Source organism: Pelmatolapia mariae, linkage group LG10_11 (assembly GCF_036321145.2).
Source record: "Pelmatolapia mariae isolate MD_Pm_ZW linkage group LG10_11, Pm_UMD_F_2, whole genome shotgun sequence".
Taxonomy (NCBI): Eukaryota; Metazoa; Chordata; class Actinopteri; order Cichliformes; family Cichlidae; genus Pelmatolapia; species Pelmatolapia mariae.
In genome coordinates, this window is record NC_086236.1 from 43,628,302 (window position 1) to 43,649,617 (window position 21,316).

General features: G+C 39.7%; 1 protein-coding gene across 4 annotated transcripts in view; it reads left to right on the top strand.

The window, feature by feature from the left end:
• Window positions 1-21,316, top strand: part of ptprub (protein tyrosine phosphatase receptor type Ub) — a 198,781-nt gene that overhangs the window by 155,715 nt on the left and 21,750 nt on the right. For 2 of the 4 annotated variants that reach the window (XM_063486533.1, XM_063486535.1), the window contains 5 exons: window positions 11,609-11,681; window positions 11,785-11,861; window positions 16,366-16,383; window positions 17,924-17,960; window positions 18,843-18,940. In XM_063486533.1, the coding sequence (XP_063342603.1) occupies window positions 11,609-11,681; window positions 11,785-11,861; window positions 16,366-16,383; window positions 17,924-17,960; window positions 18,843-18,940 (303 nt within the window). The remainder of the gene's footprint in view (window positions 1-11,608; window positions 11,682-11,784; window positions 11,862-16,365; window positions 16,384-17,923; window positions 17,961-18,842; window positions 18,941-21,316) is intronic. The other 2 variants (XM_063486534.1, XM_063486536.1) reach the window with 1 other exon arrangement.

Sequence of the window (21,316 nt, forward strand, 5' to 3'; positions counted from 1 at the left end):
GGTAGATGGCCAAAGTTTCAAATAATGAGGTCAAAGTCTATGCAAGTAGTTGCTTTGAGCCAAAAGCTCAGGCTTCAGACTATTTGAAGTACTTGGATCGCATCTGTATCCTTTACTTCTTTGGCTAGTTGATGTCAGTGAGAGGAGTTGTCCTTAACATGGTCACTTCAGGCGTGCAGACCCCTGCTCTGCCTGACACTGAAAGGCAGAGAAGCAGAGCACTTTGCAGGATTTAGAGGTAGCCGATTTATATATTTACTTATATGAAAACGTGTTTGCCTTTCCCAAAGAAGAAAGCGCGAGCCAAAACTTCATAGAGCAATGTTTTTTCAGTGAACCCAGCATGAAGTTTGAGTTTCAGCTATGTTAATGCTAAAAGATGGGGCTATTCTGCCTATGAAAGGCAATAATGAGCTGTCAGAACTGTGAGCTGAAGGTGTCACTAAACCACTGCTGTCGTATTTAATGGATTTCAATGGTTGCTACTACAATTTCACTCAAAGTGTAGCCAAATCTGCTCTCTTTCATTCTGCTGACTCTTGAAAGCTGTTTTTTATTGGTTAAAGTTGTTAAAAGTGATGCTACAGGGAGGAAATATACAAAAACATAGATGGAGATTAGCTTGTTTTGTTATTTTTAATATTGTGAGGTGCCTTTCTGTGCCGCTAACACAGTGTGAGTGTAAGTGTGAGTTAACATTTTGTACTTCAGGTGCTTGTTTGGTTCACTTCCATAATTTACACTTGTCGGGTGTGATCATGATATTGTGAAATTATACCTAAAAGTACCACATTTCTGTCCAGTCCTCCCTTCAAGATCACTCTCTCATCCAAACTTGGACCGATTCTAGAGCTGCTTCTATTTTCACATTACCCACTTTCGGGCCAAACGCATCGGTGCTTTGCAATTACTCAGAGGACGTCGGGGAGCAAATATCCACTTCTGTGACAAACTGATCCGACTTTTGTATCGAGGAGCATTAGGAGGAAGCAAAATCCAGAGAACAAACAGCATTTTCAAGTTGTTTAGTCCAGAGTTTCCAACCCCTTCGGTGACATTGGAGGCTAGCAATGGGGAGGAATGCTTTTGTTTATTTATCTATTTTCAGTCACGGGGCTGTGCTCAATGAATTTGCACCCTGGGGTCAGCGAAGTTCTGCTGTAACGTCCTGAGGCGAACGTTCAATGGAAATGACCTGAGCTGTGGCATGTGCCAGCCAGATTCCAGAGGCACAAGTGCAAGCGGTCATGACGGGACTTTCAGAGCGCAGTCTAAAAATAGAAGTTCCATTGAAATTGGTTCAAGGTACAGGAGAAGATGACCTTGAATTTAGTACATATAGGTGCACTTGTTGATTTTACCTTGTATTTGGTCTTCTCTTCTTAGGGGCACATTGATCGCCCAATTTAATTGTGGTTCCTTCCCTTCCTATAAATAAAAAGTTTAAAAGGTATGATAATGATATATTTAAAGATGACAGGTGAAATTACACCTTTCCCTTAAATTACTTACTAAAATGATATTTGCCAAGTTATCTCCAACAGCTCGGAGAAATTGGCTGATAGTGATGTTATTATAATTAGTATTACTAAATATTATTCTTGCATTTTCTGTGGTGTTACGGTGTTACATCCCATCTTGTAACACCTAGTAGTTAAAGGCTTTTTCTTCTGAGGGTTCTGCAGATGTTTCAGTGGCAGATGGAAAGCATTACTTCTTAGACATGTCCTAGTTCTGTCCTGAGGCTCCCCCTCAGCAGGAATGCTTGACTTTAATTGCCAACATTGTTAGGAGGAAGGGTGGAATTGTGCTTGCTTTTGAATGCGCATACAAAAAAGCTTCAAACACCAAGGAATTGCACTTGTTCTTTCTTATACACTTTGTTATCTTCTAGTTCCCTTTTTAGTCCACTTGGGATCTGACTGGAGTGGTACCCAGTGGAAAGAAAGAAACAGATGTGAGATGAGATGACGATATAAATTTGATTTATTCCACAGAAAAGGATCATTGCATCGCAGAAGTGCCTCCCCCCTGACCCTGCAGAATCAGCTGTTTTTGTGCAATAATATTACAATATGTGGTGAAGCCACGTAAAGTTTTGTCCTCACACTATGTCAGTTTTGAATTTTCTGAACTAGAGGCTGTGTGGGGATGGGCTTAAATTTGGTACATATTAAGTTGTCTTATTTTTTCTAGCATTTCCGAGTACCTCATATGATTTTCGGGGGTGAAAAATGCAACCAAATCAGTTGTATTTATTTTACTTACTCCAAAGTTCATGATCTAAAGCTAAAATCACATTTTGTGATCACCCACTTTTAGCATCAGTTCCATTTGATAATCACTGTTTCCATAGCAAAACTGCACCTATTTGATGCTCTTCAACAAGCATTGGTTTCCTGGATATTTTATGCATTTCTGGGAAAAGCTTCAGAAAATGAATTTTGGATTATATAACAATGTGGGATAGGTGCCTGTCTTAAACAAACTTGTATCTCATAAAAGCTCTCCTTTGTACCTACATTTTGACACCAGCCATGATTCAGTCAGGTGTGAACTTTACTCAGAATTGACTGATTTTTAAACTGGACTGACCCAAAAGTGTGAGCCGTCTACTGTGGTGATGGGGTGGAAAACAGCAGTTTTTAATTGGGTCAGATATTTAGCCCACCATAACTTCACCAGTCCATGTGATATTGTGGTGAAGTGTCCAAAGTAACTGTATATTTCAGAATGGTAAGAAAGCCTATAGGCTGTGATTTCATGTTGTGGATCGGTATTTCTCAGTTTTATTTATTTGTTTTTTGTGCCCAAGGCTAAAAAAGGAGATTGATTTTTAAAGCACACATGCATTCACATTTGCAGAAAATAACCTTTATGTCACCTGGAATTATATCACTGACTTATTAGATTATATTGACAGATGAACTTTTCACTGTGATGCCTGGAATTTTTTGTTTTGCAGTAAACTTCCTTAGCTGATAGCTTGTATACGTACCTTTATTTTCACACAAGCAAGCAAGGGTTGTTGCTGCCTGTGGTTCAGATTCTGTGTGTTGTTGTTTTGTTTTTATTTTTACAGCTGGAGAAGAGATATTTGTTTATTTCCTGTTAGATGTGAGTTTTTCCTTCCCACTGTCGCCAAGTGCTTGCTAATAAGGGGTCATCTGATTGTTGGGGTTTTCTCTCTACTGCGTTTTTACCTTGAGGCAACCGTTGCTGTGTTTTGGTGTTATGAAAATGAATTGAAATGGTTTCCAAATATGTGTTTGGCTTAATTTGCACCATGTTAACCCCTCCCAACAAATGATATACTCATGCTGAAGGCTGCTGAAGTCTGGGTCCAGTTGAAGCCACGAGGTCAGTTTTACGGCAGTTTCTCCTCCCTGTTTTATTTAAAGCTGGTTTTGTATGTTTTACTCATGACCTTTGATGTGTACTAATATAGTAAGGACAAATTAATATATTTCATGCACTTACAATCATAAATGATACAAAATCCCAACACACACCTGGACTTGTCTCAGGGCACTCTAGCCACAGCCTCAGTGGAAGATAACTGTGAGCGTAAAGAGGCCACGATAGCCTGAATGTTGAAAGTGGGAGACCATCAATCTGAAATCCTCCACATCATCCGCCCTCCTTATCCCACACTGAAATTAATTACCAAGGTTAAAGAGGCTTTTGGATCACACTGTTGTTGTGCATATGAATAATCATCCTCATCTGGGCCCTAGAGATGACCTCAGTTTTGAGGTTAAACATCTCTAGCTCGAGTGAGCCTCATCGTCCACTGCTAGATTTTTTTTTTTTGGCGGCAAGGAGAGGAAGAGTTTTGTGTGAGAGGGAGACAGATGAAAAGGCACAGAGGAAAACAATTGAGAAAAGAGAGCTCTTGCCACCCAGTCACTCAAGCCTCCAAATAACAGTCTCCCTGTTGTGTAGTATTTATGATAGTATTTATCTCCCACTGCTCTGTTATTCTCAGAAGTAATCATTAGACTGTGATGCCTAGATCAATACTGTCATTAGTGATGCCCGGTATATGTTTTCTGTTGGAGCACATCTAACAATAAAAAGTGTGAATTTACACTTGCTGTTAGCGACGGGCACAGTTTGGCTCATTTGATTTCTCGTAATTGTCATGAAAATATAGAGTGTGTGTAATTATTTGGAAGCCAGAAGTCTCGACCCTGTCACAGCTCAAACATGGCAATGCTCCATAATGTGCAGCTGATGGTCCTTACATTATAACAATGGTAATTTTCTATATTTTTCTTATTGAAGAGATGCAAACTAGCTACAAATTTATTTGACTTAACATACATCCAGAGCCTGGTTTAGTGTGTCTTACAGCTTTGTGTCCCATTATTGTCCAGAAACTTTTACAAACTCATTATTGAGTCACATGTTGCACTGGGTGACATGTCTTCTTCTGGAGCTCTGGCCCCAAGGGGCATAAGCTAAATCCAGCTTTGGACACAGCCAGTACGATTCAAGTTGCGGTTCTCATCTTTTAATGGGATTTGTTAACACAAGGAAATGTACAAATCACCAGTTATCCTGTAATGTAGTGTGTAGGGGTTATTAGGTTTTTGTGTCCAGTGATATCAAGGGTCAGCCAATATTCCTCATGGTGTAACGAGTTCAAAACTTATGTGTCGCTGAGATCAAATGCCCTGTTTTCTTTTAACTATTATGATGATAATAACACACAGTCATACCAACAACGAGCCCGTCTCTATCTTTCATTTCATTTTTTGATTTCTTCATTCTGATTGTTTTGCTGAACATTACATATCCTTCTTCTCTAGCTGTGCTTTGCTGTCTCTATCTTTGCTATCTAACGAAGGGCCCAAAACTCTGAATGCCTCTCCCCGATGGAACAATTGTGGCAGAACGTTGGGCTCACAACCTGAGTAGAAGTCCATCTCTGTCACCCGCGGCCTGAAACATTTGCAAAAAAAGAAAAAGAGAGGGAGAAAACAACTTTTGTCTCTGGTTCATGGTTTCCGCCTCTGGAACTCTGCTTGTAGACTCATTAAACTGTCCCTCACAGGCAAAACACACTCCACTCAAAAAATCAATACACACCTCTTTGTGTGTGTATGTGTGTGTGTTTGTGTTTTTTTTCCCCTCTGTGCTAAGAGTATGTGTTTTTATGGAGTGTCTCTCTCTATTATGAAGGAAAATGATGAGGAGTATCATATTACACTCCCTCGGCAGGCATAGGTTTTTATTTCCCTGCGGAGTACCTGCGCTCTGTAAAAACATTGATCAAGAATTTACAGTGAGCTGTAAAAAGGGCTTATACATGTGGCGGTTTCTGTCACCACCGTCGTATTCCCTCTGCAGAAACGTACAAGTAAACAGCGGCAGAGCTTTACTGGAGAACTCAAAACTTTCATTATACCTCTTTGCACCCTGAGGCTGAGGTTAGAAAGAATGATGGACTCATTCAAACACTGATTTGATGTTTAGTTGCAGCTGGGGCTATTGAATTATTATGTTTGTTTAAAAAAAAATAAAAAAAAATAGGCAGCTGGTGTTTTTTTTCCTGTCTTTAAATTTTTTTTTTTTTTTAACAAACAGCGGTCAAGCTTGTTAATTCTGCTGTTTTCTACTAGAATATTTTCCAGAAGATAAGATTTCTGATTGGATTTTGGCTGTGTGTGTGTGTGTGTGTGTGTGTGTGTGTGTGTGTGTGTGTTTGGGGGGGATTATTGTGAAAGTCATCACAGGGAGATCCACAATTCATTCATTGTCATCTTAAAATTATGCGGTTGAAAAATTGACGGGTCAAAGTGACACAAAGATTAATCCAGCACAGTAAGTCTGCCACTGGATTGTTACTGTCATAAAATCTACTGAGACACTGATACAACATCACTATGTTAAAATTTAAAAAATAGATTTATAAGTGTAATAATTTAACAAATAAATGATGTAATCCTCTTGACTTACCCACCCACTGATCTTTGCCAGCGATGGTTTCTAATCAGTCCTTCGTAAGCCTGAGTTGTTTTTCTTCCCTTCACTGTTCTGCCATTCTCTCACAGTTTTTCCTGTATTTTTTTTCTTCTTCTTTACTTTTCCTGCTTCTCTCTTGAGGCAGCAGGAGAGGAGAGGTGAGAGCACAGAAGCAGAGAGAGCTCAGAGGTGTAGTGTCAATAAAATAAGGGAGGGAGAAAAGGAAAAGGTGGACAGAGAGAGAAGTAGGAGGTTACAAGAACAAGGGATTCGGAGAGAAAGACAGACCCAGAATGAAGTGTGTGAAAAGAGGAGCAAAAAGTAGGGAGGAGGGTGTAATCCTAGGCAGGATTTGGCTGGTTCTTGGCTCTCTGCGGGGGGAACTGCATTGTAATCCCCTGCTCAGCATGCAGACTTGGGCAGAGTTTCACAAAATTCCCCAAGTGGCTGCAAACCACTGGGGGTACACTGGTGTGTGCGTATTTTTATTCACAGATCTGAGGGAGCTGTTTGCAAGCTTAATTTAGCCACTGAGTGACTTATGACAACTTGGGCGAGTAAACGCTTGCTGGTGCATCCATGCAGACAGGCAGATAACGGTGAATGAGATGTGTTATAGTATGACTAAGAAGCCATCCATGAAGCAGGTGGTAGACAGTTTGTCTGCTTTCACACTCAGCACACTGTGATTGGTAAACTGCAGGTACACAAACAGCCAGTATGTCGCACAGCAGTAACCAGCAATGTGAAGTGGATTTTTGTGGCAATTTCTATCTCACATAGCAAGTAAGTTATTTTTGTTTTTCTCAAGATTGTAAAAGAGAAACAAGAAGCCTGTAAAAGGTGTCTCGTGTGCTCTTAATAGCCATGTTACTTTGCTAATGACCTGAGGGTTAAAAGGCACGCTCTTGGTTAAAAAGCAATAACATTCACACTGATGGAATTGTATGGGCAGAAATCTGTGCCATCAGAAACTGAATTTGAATAAGTTAAATTTGAATTTGAATTGCTCAGATTGAATCTGAATTAAATAAATGCTTTTGAAAACTGAATTTGAATTAGTCTAATTTGAAATTGAATTTATGGTTTGAAAATGATCATCACTAAATTGAAATTGAATTTTATATTTTGAAAATGAATTGATTTGCTTTGAAACTGCATTTTATCCTTTAAAAATTCAACTCTCGAATAATTTCAGTTTCACTTCTCACCATTCAGTTTCAGTTCTACAATTCAATTTCAGTTCCAAAATTCAGTTTTTTGGAACTTACATCCGGTTCCGGGTCAAGCGCAGATTAATAGAACTACGTTTTACTAGCGGACCGAAAGTGTTACTGACGGGATTCTACAGCATCTTGAGCTGAATTAAGACTTCAGAAGTCATTCGTCATGTCGAATGACCAGCGGATAAACTCTCAGGTTGGTAATAAATGTATCACATGTATAAGAACAAGCGTCATGTTAACAAATGATAGCCGTAAGGTAACTTTTATGCTTATTGTAGCTGTTAGCTAAAAACGCTAATTTAGCATGGTTTGCCCTGAATTCAGCTTTGACAAACAAATATGATCGACTGTTTCTAGTAGAATTCCAAAGTTGTCATCTTGTACCCTCTCAGAGCCCTGTATGCTTGCAGAGACCCCTACAGTAGGGAAACATGCAAAACGGTGTCCAAACCTTTGTATTTTAGCTTTATTTATGTCTTACACAGCATCCCAACTCTTTAGCTAACTTAATAACTTTAGCTAAAGTGAATAGTTTAATTCATTAGTGCAGCATTACTGGATCACCTGTTTAAAGTGATATAATATCATATACAACTATCACTGTGTTTAACTACCATAATAATTCTTAGGGTACTGAGTGCATGCTTAGATTTTTTTTTAAAACATACTGCTCCATTGCTATGTTTGACAGGCTGAAGTTGTCAGGTCACCTCCTAAATCGACCATCTTTTACAGGTGTTTTGTGCCAGAAATGGAGTGTCCACTCTACGCCTTGCCATTGATCCCTCTTGTGCCTTCGTCTAGACAAGAGACATTAACTTAACCACTCTCACATGCTCTGTACCTACATCACCTTCCCTGACAGTCGTAGCTTGGCTCATCTGAGGGTGAAATTATAAGAATGTGTTATTTTGCAAAGTGCTCTCTAGGGTTCCTAAATAAAATATGGCATTGAGGTCATTTCTTTTGAATTAATCCCTTCTTCTGAAATATAAGAACCTCTCCTGGTTTTAATGGCACTTTGGATTTCCTTACTTTCTGTTCCACTTCCAAACCCAAATAGATGCTGACAAGCTGACACAGTAACATGGAAGAGGGAAAGAAGTTGGAAAGGACTACTACAAATAAACCTAATGCCTAACAATGAAAAATGTAAAATAAGAACAATAATAATAATAAAGATAAAAGATGAAGTAACAAGTTTTTAGTTTTTTTGTTTATTCCAAATGATCATCCAGATGTCTGTGACGTGATGACAAACACCATAATGGGAGGCCTTAGTCATCACATGCTTAAACTCATCATATATTTTTGCATATGCTGAACAGGCAGTCAGACATGCTGTAACTGTGGGGTAGAAAACAGCATGAACACCATACGGCAGGGGTCTCAAACTCCAGTCCTCGAGGGCATGGAAAAGTTGCATGACACTGGCCCTTGAGGACTGGAGTTTGAGACCCCTGGCATATGTAAATATGACAGGTGAGGTTGAACTGCATGAAGACTCTGAAGTTTCTCTTCTCTTCTGGCAGGACAGGAATGTGGCCTTGTCCTGTGAGCCACCGTAAGGATGTACTTAGAGTAGAACTGGACTGTCACCGGCCTCAGGCTCTTCACCTTTTCAAAGACAAAGCAGTCATTTAGATAAAATATTAGATATTGTTTACCTGTAAATGCACAAAGAGAATTTAGAAATGTAATTATTGTCAAGAGTGAACAAGCACTGATAGTGTAATCTACAGCTGTGGCCAAACGTTTAGAGAATGAGAAGTGTTGTTTGTTTATTTACAAAGTTTGCTGTTTCAGTGATAGTTGTATATGATATTATATCACTTTAAACAGGTGATCCAGTAATGCTGTACTAATGAATTAGACTAACTATTCACTTTAGCTAAAGTTATTAAGTTAGCTAAAGAGTTGGGATGCTGTGTAAGACATAAATAAAGCTAAAATACAAAGGTTTGGACACCGTTTTGCATGTTTCCCTACTGTAGGGGTCTCTGCAAGCATACAGGGCTCTGAGAGGGTACAAGATGACAACTTTGGAATTCTACTAGAAACAGTCGATCATATTTGTTTGTCAAAACTGAATTCAGGGCAAACTACGCTAAATTAGCGTTTTTAGCTAACAGCTACAATAAGCATAAAAGTTACCTTACGGCTATCATTTGTTAACATGACGCTTGTTCTTATACATGTAATACATTTATTACCAACCTGAGAGTTTATCCGCTGGTCATTCGACATGACGAATGACTTCTGAAGTCTTAATTCAGCTCAAGATGCTGTAGAATCCCGTCAGTAACACTTTCGGTCCGCTAGTAAAACGTAGTTCTATTAATCTGCGCTTGACCCGGAACCGGATGTAAGTTCCAAAAAACTGAATTTTGGAACTGAAATTGAATTGTAGAACTGAAACTGAATGGTGAGAAGTGAAACTGAAATTATTCGAGAGTTGAATTTTTAAAGGATAAAATGCAGTTTCAAAGCAAATCAATTCATTTTCAAAATATAAAATTCAATTTCAATTTAGTGATGATCATTTTCAAACCATAAATTCAATTTCAAATTAGACTAATTCAAATTCAGTTTTCAAAAGCATTTATTCAAGTTACAATTCAGATTCAATCTGAGCAATTCAAATTCAAATTTAACTTATTCAAATTCAGTTTCTGATGGCACAGATTTCTGCCCACAGAATTGTAAATGTGCTTGTGATAACCTAGCTAGGCTGGAGGTTCACTCACACAAATGAAAATGGACTGCTTTATCCTTTTATAGTAAGCTCGTAGTCCCAAAACAAGCTAGCTCCTCTTCATTTCTTATGCTTTCTTTAAAAAGAAAAAGAGATAAATAAATATATAAATAAATAAAGTATTCTGCACTATTACAGAAACACACATAGCTTACTTTCTAAAGCCAAGAACAAAAAGATGCAAGTATGTTCTTTAGCACTTAGCATGACCTAAAGCTGATTGATTTTGGTTCCGTAAAGTAAGCAATTGTCTTATTGTCTTACCTTTTTAGTCATATTTTTTAATTTTATTAATTCTGCTTCTCGGGGACATTCTCAAATGTGAATTTTTTTTAATCTCATCCAGCTGGACCGATGAGCTTATCCATCCATCCGTTTACATTTCCTGCTCCGCAGTACTGGTCAGAATTTAATCAACCTTACACACAGTAATCACATAATGGCTCTTCACCCGAACTGTGCTCGAGGTCAGGGTCACGTGTTTTTTGAAAAAACCTCTCAAAGCTTCATATGGACTGCTTTCAGCAGTACCTGCGGTTCCTGCATTATCAGAACCATTAGTAGCTGTAGCCATGACGACAGCATGTATTGTTGTTTACAGTCCCACGCACTTCATGGAAGCATTTCCATCGTGTTATGGTCACCTCTAATTCTCAGGGAATGAATGGTATTTCCTCAGTTCACTAGTAATCAAAAACATGAGCGTCTTCATGCACCACATTGCCTGTGGCGGAGTTATTTTCCCTTATTTGGGATTATTTGGAAGCAAATGCACAAGGTCCATCTGCCCAGGGCCTATATGTGTGATGTTACCATGTTCTCCCCGTGTCTGTGTGGGATCTTTTGGGTGCTTCATCCCACAGTACAAACACATGCAGTTAGTGGGGTTAGTTTAACTGGGGATTCTTAGAAGCCCAGAGGTGTGAACGTGAGTGCTAATGGTTGTCTCTCTCTCTCTGTGTAACCTGTCCAGGGTGTACCCCGCCTCTTTCTCTGTCGCTGCTGGGATAGGCTCCACCCCCCCGCGACCCTGAATTAGATAAACGAAACAAGATGGCAAACACACAAGATGATAGATATGATTGTGTTTGATTTTGTGTTTATCTGACAAATTGCTTTTGATTTCTAGTCTCTGGGCATGTTGTATTCTTTAATATGCAGTACATAATGGGAACCTGCTTTAATTAAAGCTGAAGCTTGACATTTAAATGTGTTCATTAGTTTCAGATAAATGTAACTCTGACACTCTGAACTGTATGCAACTGACATTATTTCTCTGTGGGGAAAAAAATTAATTCTTGGATTATTTTGGTTTGCCTCTTGATACTTTCATTGACACAAAAGCTTTAAACCCAGTTCTAAATTGCTGAGGGCTTTAACAAGATTAGCTAGAAATGGGGGATCCGTGACTTATTAGGGCTCTGGGATCAGACAAGGACTATCTGCGGCTAACACAGATCTTTTCTTTAATTACATATAATGCATAAAACCCCAAACCTCCTCCTAGTGTACAGGAGCTCTCGATCTAAGCTGCTGCTCCTTGTTGACCGCAAGATGCAATCTTCCTTTGTGTCTTGGAAAAACATGAGAAAACTGTGATTAGGAGGTGTTTGATTTTGCTCTTGAAATTTTCAACAAGTGTCGTCTTCATCCGCAGAGCTTCTTTGATGGCTGGGACTGCACAAAGAAAAAAGACAAAACAAAAGGGAGGCATGACACCTTGCTGGGATGTAAGTAATCAGAAGATGTTTAAAAAATCAATAAAAACACAGAAAATGTTGTGACAGTTGTATTTTCAATATTTCTTTGCTCTTTTATTTTTATCTGCCTCAGATGATCGACACAGAGTGAAGCTCCACCCTCTGTTGGGAGACCCCAACTCAGACTACATTAATGCAAACTACATTGACGTAAGTCTGATGCTGCTTTTCTGTTTTTTCTGTCTTGGTTCGATATGGGACACAAATAGCCTCTGTCGAGTCTCTATCTCTCCCACTCTGCAAAGCCTCAGTCCATCTCTCTCATTCCTGTAAGCCCACCAGTCTGCTGCCCCACTTTCACCTGGAAGCTTTCATCCAATCAGACACCCTTCCCGCCAGTGTTTTGCCAAATGCCATGGTTGTCAATTGCCACATTGGATCCCTGACCCAGACTTACCTGTGCCATCACTTTTAATAAAACAGAACAGGATAAATATATTTAATGCTTTGCAGAGTAGATGAACCTTTCTGTACGATGCTACAAATCCCCCTAAATTAAATAGACGTCCCTGTCGTCATTCAATCTCTGGATGGGCCGAGCGGAGATGATCCTTTCCACCGTTCACCTTCTGTCACACCACATGCAGTCAACATCTCTCACTTATCATATGAAATACATGTGTATGTTGCTAACGTGTCCCATTCATATGTGTTGTCATTCATTACAGCTAGCCGAGGCTATATTTTTTATTGAGAAAACAGAAGTGCGTGTGCTTAAAAGGCAGCAGTTAGTTATTAATAAATGATTTAACCAGGAATACGGGGGGAAAAAAGCAGAAACTTGTGTTTCAGTTTCCCTGTGAATCCTCTGTCATAGTTGTGACACTGCTGTTCGTTTGAGAAATGTCAAGGGAAGTCTGGCAATCTAGATCTTGCAAAATTTATTTTGCACACCTCTCAATGGGACTACTGTAAGTATGGCAGACTGTAAAACAAAAGAAAAAAAGAGAGAAGTGCTTATGTACACCCAACTCCATTTGAGGATGGTTAGAGTTTAAATAATTCTTTTTTTTTAGGATAACAGTCTGCCAGACATTTATAAAAGATATACATTAAAGACAAATTATGTCATTTTTAGTTCCTCACATTGACTTGATTTTGGGTGAATTCTACCTTTTGGCCAAATCGTATCATTAAATGTTTGACACTATAGAGCTTTCCCCCCCTCTTTTATTTCTCTGTACAGAAAGGCCAGTGGTGAGATGCTTTTAGAGAGTTCATTACAATGAGAGGGCATTAAAAACCTGGCCTGCTGTTAGGCTGTAGTTATTGTGAGGGTCTCCATTAGCGTTGAGGGCACAGACATGCGGGCATTAGAGGGAAAACACCACTCAGCAGCCACTACAGTGTCAGTGTCACTGATGTTACTCCCTGACCCAGCGAGATGAATTGTAAGTACTCAGCCGCAGTGGAGCATATTTTGGACAGCCTGTGATTATTTCACCAAAGGTTAAATGGAAAAGTTTTTCCTCCCTCTGAAACATTATTGTGCTTTCAGAGCAGAGGGGACAAAGTGCTGGATCTCTGTTTTCTCTCTTTGTCACTTAATGACTGGTTATTTGCATTTTCTTTCTGGTGTGTACAGAACTTTGCATATCTGAACCAGCTTCTTGTAGCATTTGCAGACCAGAGAGAGCAGAGCAGTGCTTAATGGCTGTTGCTACTTTGCATTTTATCTGCATCAAGAGTATTGGGGTGTTCGTGACAGTAAACAAACACACATTTACAGTATTTATTTAAATTCTTAAACTCTAAAACCGATGACATTTACACAGCAAAGAAATTGAACCTAATGTCTCCATGGGTTCACCTCACACTGGGCTCAACAGGCTCTTACACCATTACACTCTTTATCCATGCTGGGTTAATCTATGTAAATATTGTAAATAACAAATAGCAGTAATATCTTGTTGTTATATGCATAAGAAGGCCCTAAAATACAAAGAGTTTCTCAGTTTTTGCTTTAAATTTCTACTTTTTTCGTCCAAATTTAAATCTGTTCACTTGCTTTTCTCACAGTGTTGTTGGGCAGTGTTCACGCAGAAAAAAAGGTGATAAGTTAATCAATAGGAGATTAGCAAAATCTGAATCTGTGGGTGCTTCAGGATTAACTATGATTACACTGCGCTTCGTGTGATTAACCCTCTCTCCCCATCCCCATGACGATTGCATACGCAGCCAAAAATGTGCGCCAAATCCTACGAGTATGGCTAGCTGGGATATGCAGACAAGGAGGACACTCATCTGTCATGCGAGGAGTCGATGCAAGTGTTGAGATATGCATGCATATGCAATTCTGTGGTGACAGGCAGTGCAGAGAGGGCCTTTGTTGTTGTTTGAAAAGTGACAGACAGTGGTGTAATGTTAAATCCTTAACAGCAGTACACCTCCTTTTCAGACATGGGATATGTTACACTTTTGGGCTTTATCTGCCTGTTAAAGTGACAGCATAGTGTTATAAAGATCTAATTCCCCTTTATGTTACTGTTTCTTATGGCTTCAGTATGTGCAAGGCTGTCTTACATTCAAACAAATTGTTACACTTAAGGCAACGAGTACCGGCAGCATCGTGCTCGTAAACGAGTCTTATTTCTGAATGAAAAGAAAAATGCTCAAAATGTTATTAAGTTCATGCTGTTTATACTTTTACAAGGATTCTGTGATGATCTGAGCAATTTATAAAGATGTAGTCATAATCTTATAGTACCTATCTGGTGATGTGACTGGATGCATTCACTTAAGAGGCATTTCAAAAGAGGTCCAGGGTTTCCATTTGAATATGAAGATGACATGATCAGATGCTTTCAGATTAACAGGACGGGAGTGCATGTCTGAATGGCCTTCTAGCTTTCATCTGGACTCAAGACTGCCTCCTGGTAATGAACCCTGGCACGGATAGTAGTGTCGTGCAATGTTCACACTTACCAAACAGTGGACAGCACCTTGATAGCATCTGGTGGGTTGCGTGCTAACACTCGCAGGCTGTTACAAGGTCTGATCAAACTGAACTTAGTCATCACATATTCTAACTAAAGCAAAAATGCTTTTTTAGTGTTTAAATCTTAATAAATTATACTCAGTCTGCCTTTGTGCCTCAGTGAGATTTTATGAATTTAAATCTGTTAAAAGGATGTTAGTGTGTATATTACAGTGAAATTAGAGGAAGCCCTTATTTGATTTTACTTGAGTCATTTTCACTTCTGTTGTAAGCTCGGCTGTATAAAAGAAAACTTCAATATGGACTAATTTAAATGAAAACTACTCGCCTGCTGTGAATTATGACATTTTTTTTATTGTTCTTGTTGTTTTGGTTGTGGCTCAGCCCATTCACTTCCCACAAATAAAGCTTTTTTAATGATCAAGCCTAAGAAATAATAAAGTATGAATCAATCTTGTTTGCATTTGAAAGTATCTCTCTAACAATGGTATAGTTGTCTTGTTTTCTAGAAATGGTCTGTCGCGGGTGGTGGTCAATAAATTGTCCCAAGGGGCACACAAGAAACTGAGACTGTTGTAGAGTCAAATTAGGTTATTTCTGTAGCTTAATTTGAACAGCCTCAGTTAACCAAAGTGCTGTAAAAGCTAAATAAAATATACACTTTATGGAACAGTCACTAATTAAACACACTATAAGTCAAATAAAACAGGTAAATAAGGCTGTTTTTGTATGAAAAATAAGATGCCTCGCTCAACTAGACCCAAAAGCAAGGGAGAACAAATAGGGTTTTTTTTTTTAAGTGTTTTAAAATAATTGAGACACTGGGCTCCTACAAAGATTAGGAGCCACCACTGAAAAGACTATGCTTTAAAGTCTGCATCTCAGAATGTCCAAGAGGAGTTGGTTCGTAGACCTCGGTGTTCTGCTTGGACTGTAGGGTTTCAAAAGTCCTGTTAGGTAAGGCATGCACCAATAAGCTTTAAAGAGATAAATATTGAGCATAATTAGCTCTGGCCTAAAGGGAAAATGTTTTTTCCTTTTCTTTTTCCTCATTGCAAATTGGTAGCACAGCTGTACTCTGCTTTGTTCATGAACTGACTGCCAAAGACTAAAAGTTAGAAAATGAAAAGAATTTTTGAGTGTGGTATCAGAAATCTTGTGGCTAAATACGTAACTAACACACCACACCACATTCTGTTGTTAAGTGTTATATGCAGTGCATGAATAAAAGCAAATGCAGAATAAAGAAGACAATATTTGGTTGTGCAGAATAACTGTAGGACTATTACCCTGTTTAACTGTGCATCATGAATTTGCCAACAAGAGCAAAATGCTAAATAAGCAGAGTACTAATATAAGCCTACTAGCTGCTTTGAATTTTGTCCTTTCACCTGTTGCAATGCGAGATGGAATGAAAATATGGTTTGCCTAATTTTAAAGCCAAATACAAATGAAAGAAATCACTAATTTGAACAAAAACACAACTGAGAGATAAGAGAGTTGATCAAACAGGATTGGCCTTAGGTCACTGATTCACACAAAGTCATTGCGCTAACACACGATGAAGCTAATTCTTGCTGTTCTTTCATTAACACCTATGCACACACAGGCTTCCCTGCTCTCTGTAACCATACCTCCTAAAGCTTCTTTCATTAACTAGCCTATATGTCTTCTTTTCTACTTCCCACCCCACTTCCTCGACCTCGGACCCTGTAGATTCGGATTAACAGGGAAGTAAGTACTTAACTGCTCGTTCTTCTGCCTGCCATTGCTCTATTTCCCCTTTTCCCTCTACCCCCTTCCCCCTTACTCCTTCCACTGTCCTCTATCCACAAATGCTCAAAGGTCAGGGTGTATCGGGTTAGTGCGCATTAAACCAATCAAATGCAAAAAATGCTCTTTTTAGCTCATGATTTTAAATGAACACAAAGAGATGTGTCCTCTCTCTGGATGGAGGATCCTTCGGTTGTTATGGCAACCGTCTCATATGGAGAAAGCTTGGCATTCATGCTGATAGAGTTTGGCCAGGGCCTGAGAAATTGTGGATAGCAGGCCTCACAGCACTGGTCATCCATCTCCATTTCAAACATGTCCACATTTATCTGAGTGGATGCGATTCAGTTTAGCAATCCATCAGCAATGTGGATGGACTCAAAATATTACGAAGATGCCCTCTGCGAAAAGATAAAAAATAGTGTTATCAACATGGATTGCCTCATCATACTGATTTGATGAGAGCCTGTGGGCTTGGCAGTCTTTTCAGATTATTCCTGACCTGCCTTCTTCCCCTCCACAGACTCCTGTAAGTCAAGTAATTGCAGCATCAATTATCATTCCAGCTGCTCCTCTCAGCAAACAGGGAACCATCTATGCAGTTTTCTGGCTGATGTTTTCATACAATCTCAAGGCAGTTGTCTCCTTTCGTTTAAAAGGTTAGCTAAGCAGTGCTTATTTCCAGGAGGACCTCCTTTGAACAGTTTGCTCATCCTGAAAAGGGTTTATGCTTCAAAGTCCCTCAGGTGGTCTTTGTCATGTTTATCCCCCTCAAGGCTGTAGAGGTGACATCTCATTGTTCATTCATATTCAACCCATACTCGCCATATGAAAATGTCTGTCATCTATATCAAAGGTTGTCACATCCTTTGATATAAAGGTTTTCAGAAAACTTTGCTGTGTACTTTTGATTTTCCTCTTGAAGACTGCTTGTGTCGTGCATTTATGTGAAACGTGTGCAAGACACGGATCCAGCTGTATGGCTTGTGACAAGTGGAAGAATTTCAGGATGAAATTTCCTCTTGGGTTGCTAATTCGTCGCCCAGTGCATATAGCATCTCCAACGAAAATTGATTTATTTTTATGAGTAGGCACTCCGAGGCAGAGATGGCTAAATAAACCGGACACCTGAAATTTAGAAATGCACACCTGTAGGTTCTTTATCATATCTTTATTAAACTGTCACAGAGGTTCAGGCATTGTTTGCTTAGCTAGCCTGACAAGCTGAATAAATAGCTTATTTTAGGGATGTCAGCAGTTTTTCAAGAAACGGCACGTGTTCGTCACGTGTCTGCGGAGTCAACGAGGGTAAAGAGGCGGTCTGGAGTCGTCAGTAGGTTAGACAGCAATGACGAATTAGACAGAAACCAGGCTTTACAGAAGGGAATGTAGGGAACAAGGGAAGGAAGAGGGAAGCACAGAGAGAGAGAGAGACACCCATACAGCTGTGCCTATGGTGCGGATTGCTTACTCAGCATGTCATCCCTCTTCTCTGTTTCAGGGCTACCATCGATCCAACCACTTCATCGCCACTCAGGGTGAGTATCCCGGCAAGGCTGTGGTGTGTAATTGTGTGTGCGGGAATTCAGTACAGCGAGTACCTTTTGTTGAAGTTTAATAAATTGAAGATGATCCAGCCAATGAGCCTACTCATGCACAGTCCCTTGCCAAAACCATCTCTCTGCCAATTTCAAAGGTGATAGTGTGACTATCAAACCGTGAAGCCTGTGTTAGGGAAGTCACTGAATTAATTATGAGTAGAGTTGAATAATTAAACACATTAATTATAGCTTCTTAGTCTCTGTGACATGTGGAGCGATGTGTTCATTGTCACGCAGAGAACCTTTAGTTCAGTCGCTGTCGCTCAAACGCACTTTTGCTTCAGATGGTCACTTGGGATCTGCAGGAATATGAGCGTTCCCTCTTAGGAGGAGCCAGTTTCTAGGGAGCTCCCATCACAAAATCACTAAGGGTCTGCTCATCCTCCACCCGCACCTCCTTTCCCTCCTGTTAAAAAGATAGAGGCAGATGAAACGTAAAGGAAAGAAAGAAGATGTCAGCTGCGCTTTCCTGTTTCAGAGCTTTTTCTTCCTACGTGATCCCCGTTTTTAAAGTTGTTTTTCACTTCCTAAACGTCTCCTGCTCAGATCCTGGTGAGTGACTGGCGGTCCCCCGGGCTTTCATCATCAGCTACTGCTGTTGTTTTGTCACCCATTGCCTCTTCCCTTCTGCCTGCCTGGAATTTCCAATAACTTTATTGATGGCACAATCTCGAAAGATCAGTACCCTGCCATCTGAGAAAGGACACTTAGGTCGCAATAATACAACATTTCACAGCAGAAACTCCATTATTGAGAGGGCAGGCTTTGATGCTGCCATTTTTGGCTCTTTCTCTGTTATTTCTTCCCTATTCCCACTAGGTCCTAAGCAGGAGACTCTCTATGATTTTTGGAGGATGGTGTGGCAGGAAAATTGCTTCAGCATCGTCATGATCACTAAGCTGGTGGAGGTTGGCAGGGTAAGTGATGTACACTCTCCCTTTCCTCCCCCGTCCCTGTCACCAATCAGTGTTCAGAAAAAGACCACATTTATCATAAGGGGACTTTTTGGTGTCAATATGAAAGGCTTTTTATGCGTTTGCGACCCTGCTCTGCATGGAAACTCCAGCCTAAAGGCCGTTATGGTTTATTGATGATGTTATACCACAAGCCTGTGAAAGGAGCAATTAAACACTTTTGATGAAAGTGGACAAGAGAAGATCAACACCACTTTCATTTCTGTGCGCCGTGCTCCAGGCAGCGGTGAGTTAGCACTGACTGGAAAAAAACAAGTACTGCAGAAAGATAATATCTGGTGAATTGGAAGCTTTTTGGACAGATTAAACTAAATGTATGGTAAATGACTAGTTTTAGAGGTGGTGACCTGCAGACTTTGTTAGCTTATGCTACAGTCGCACGGGAGACAAAACTACTGGAGCCGAGTGCAACGTTGCCCTTTGAAATGGTTGCTTTGAAGACAGGGGCCAGTGCTTCAACCACTGGCAGCCACTTGCCATCATCAAAGTGGCTTTGCTGCGTCAAGACGATAAAATGGCAGGCTCAGTTTGCAAATAAATGGGGGAAAGTTGGCAATTACATGCAGTATATTTGTTTTAATATGGCAATTAACTGTGATATGTCAACACAAATACAAATCTGTTGCCTCCAATATACACAGAAAGTCACATTAAAGACAGTTAATTACATTCAGATTGAGTCACAACTTCATAACTGAAACAGAAACTCCTCCACAAATAGGTAGTTGCTGCTGGATGGTGATTTAAGTGGAGAATAACATCCTTGACAACCTTGCTTTTATATGGGAAATGGTAAATGGACTGGTCTTTAAATAGCACTTTGCTACTCTACCTAAGCACTCAAAGCGCTTTATACAACTTGCTGACAATCACAAACAATCGAAGACCAACTAGGGGTCAGTGTCTTGACGCAGGATATTTGGCATATCCTGGAGCAACCAGGGATTGCACCACCAACCTTCTGATTAGTAGATGACCTGCTCTACCTGAGATAGAGAGAGAGCATTATCTGGACGTGTAACCAGAATACAATCAGCTGAATTTCATCCCCTACTGCTGAGAAGCACAGATTGGCTTAGATTGATTGCAACATGTTGGCAATCTGTCTGTATTTATAAATTCCATGCCAGTTACCTGCAAACTTTCACCGATGTATCTGAGATTGATTGCAGTCAGTTCAATTCGCACAATGAGTGTTTGGAGACACGTTGCCTCCCACCCGGTGACCCGTGCAATTGCCTTGTGATTGAAAGCAGTTGGTCAGAGGTCGAGGGTGTTGCAGCTCAACCTTTGGGCAACCAGTTGGTCGCTGTTACAAGTTGTAATAGGTCACTGAATTCAACAAAGGTTCAGTGAAATCTTTGTGCAGCCACCATTCTTGTTTGTTTTGTTTTCTTTCCTAATCACAAGGACATTGCCGTCCTATTTTTACTCTGTCGTGACTCAGCCTTTGTTTGGACAGTACCAGGCGAATTGTTTCCTTCCTTCCATTTTTATGTCATTAAGCCAGCCATCTGCTTCTGGTAGATTTATTTAAAGATTCTGGTGGATTTATTTAAACTGCCTGTATTTAACACACATGCAGTTTATTGTGCGATTTCATGCCAAGCTAATGCTGCAAAACACCAAAAGAGAATATTTCCCTGCTTATCTAACTTTGGCTTGGTGATAGCAACTTACTGTATGCTATCATAATTGTCTCATTTACCTCCTAACCAATTAGACAGGCAGGTTATTTTATTGATCCCTCATTTAGCCTGCTGCTGTGTTACAGCAGCATAGTATAGTCTACAATAAACAATAAATTAACAGCAAAGTTGTGCCACAGGCACCTAGTAAGGGTCATTATGGGAGAGTTCAAAAAATGATACATACAACAGTGATAACAACAAAGAAAAGCTAAAATGAGGTTAGTTAAAAAAAGCCTGACATTGTGTAAGGGTGGTGCAGATTGCATTAATCAATAATATGTACACTATAAATCTAAGAAAAACAGCTGCATGACGGTTCAAAGATAAATTATTGAATGTCTTAAGCTACAGTCAGACAGTTATATTTACTTTTTCAGATCGCTGTTATGCATTTTCTAAAATAAATGAAGTTTCAAGATGTGTCTTAGAAATCTTCAGATAAAGCGTGCAGTTTACTGATGTTATTGTGTTGTAGTGTTTGCTTTATTCTGAAGCCGAGTGCACCCACGGCTTTTTTTCTGCCTCAGAGATGACTTCTATTGCTCCAACACTGGGCTGGTTCTGTTAGCTAGGGGGCAGCTGGGATGAATATAAGGATACTTTGTAAACACACATCAACAGCAACTTG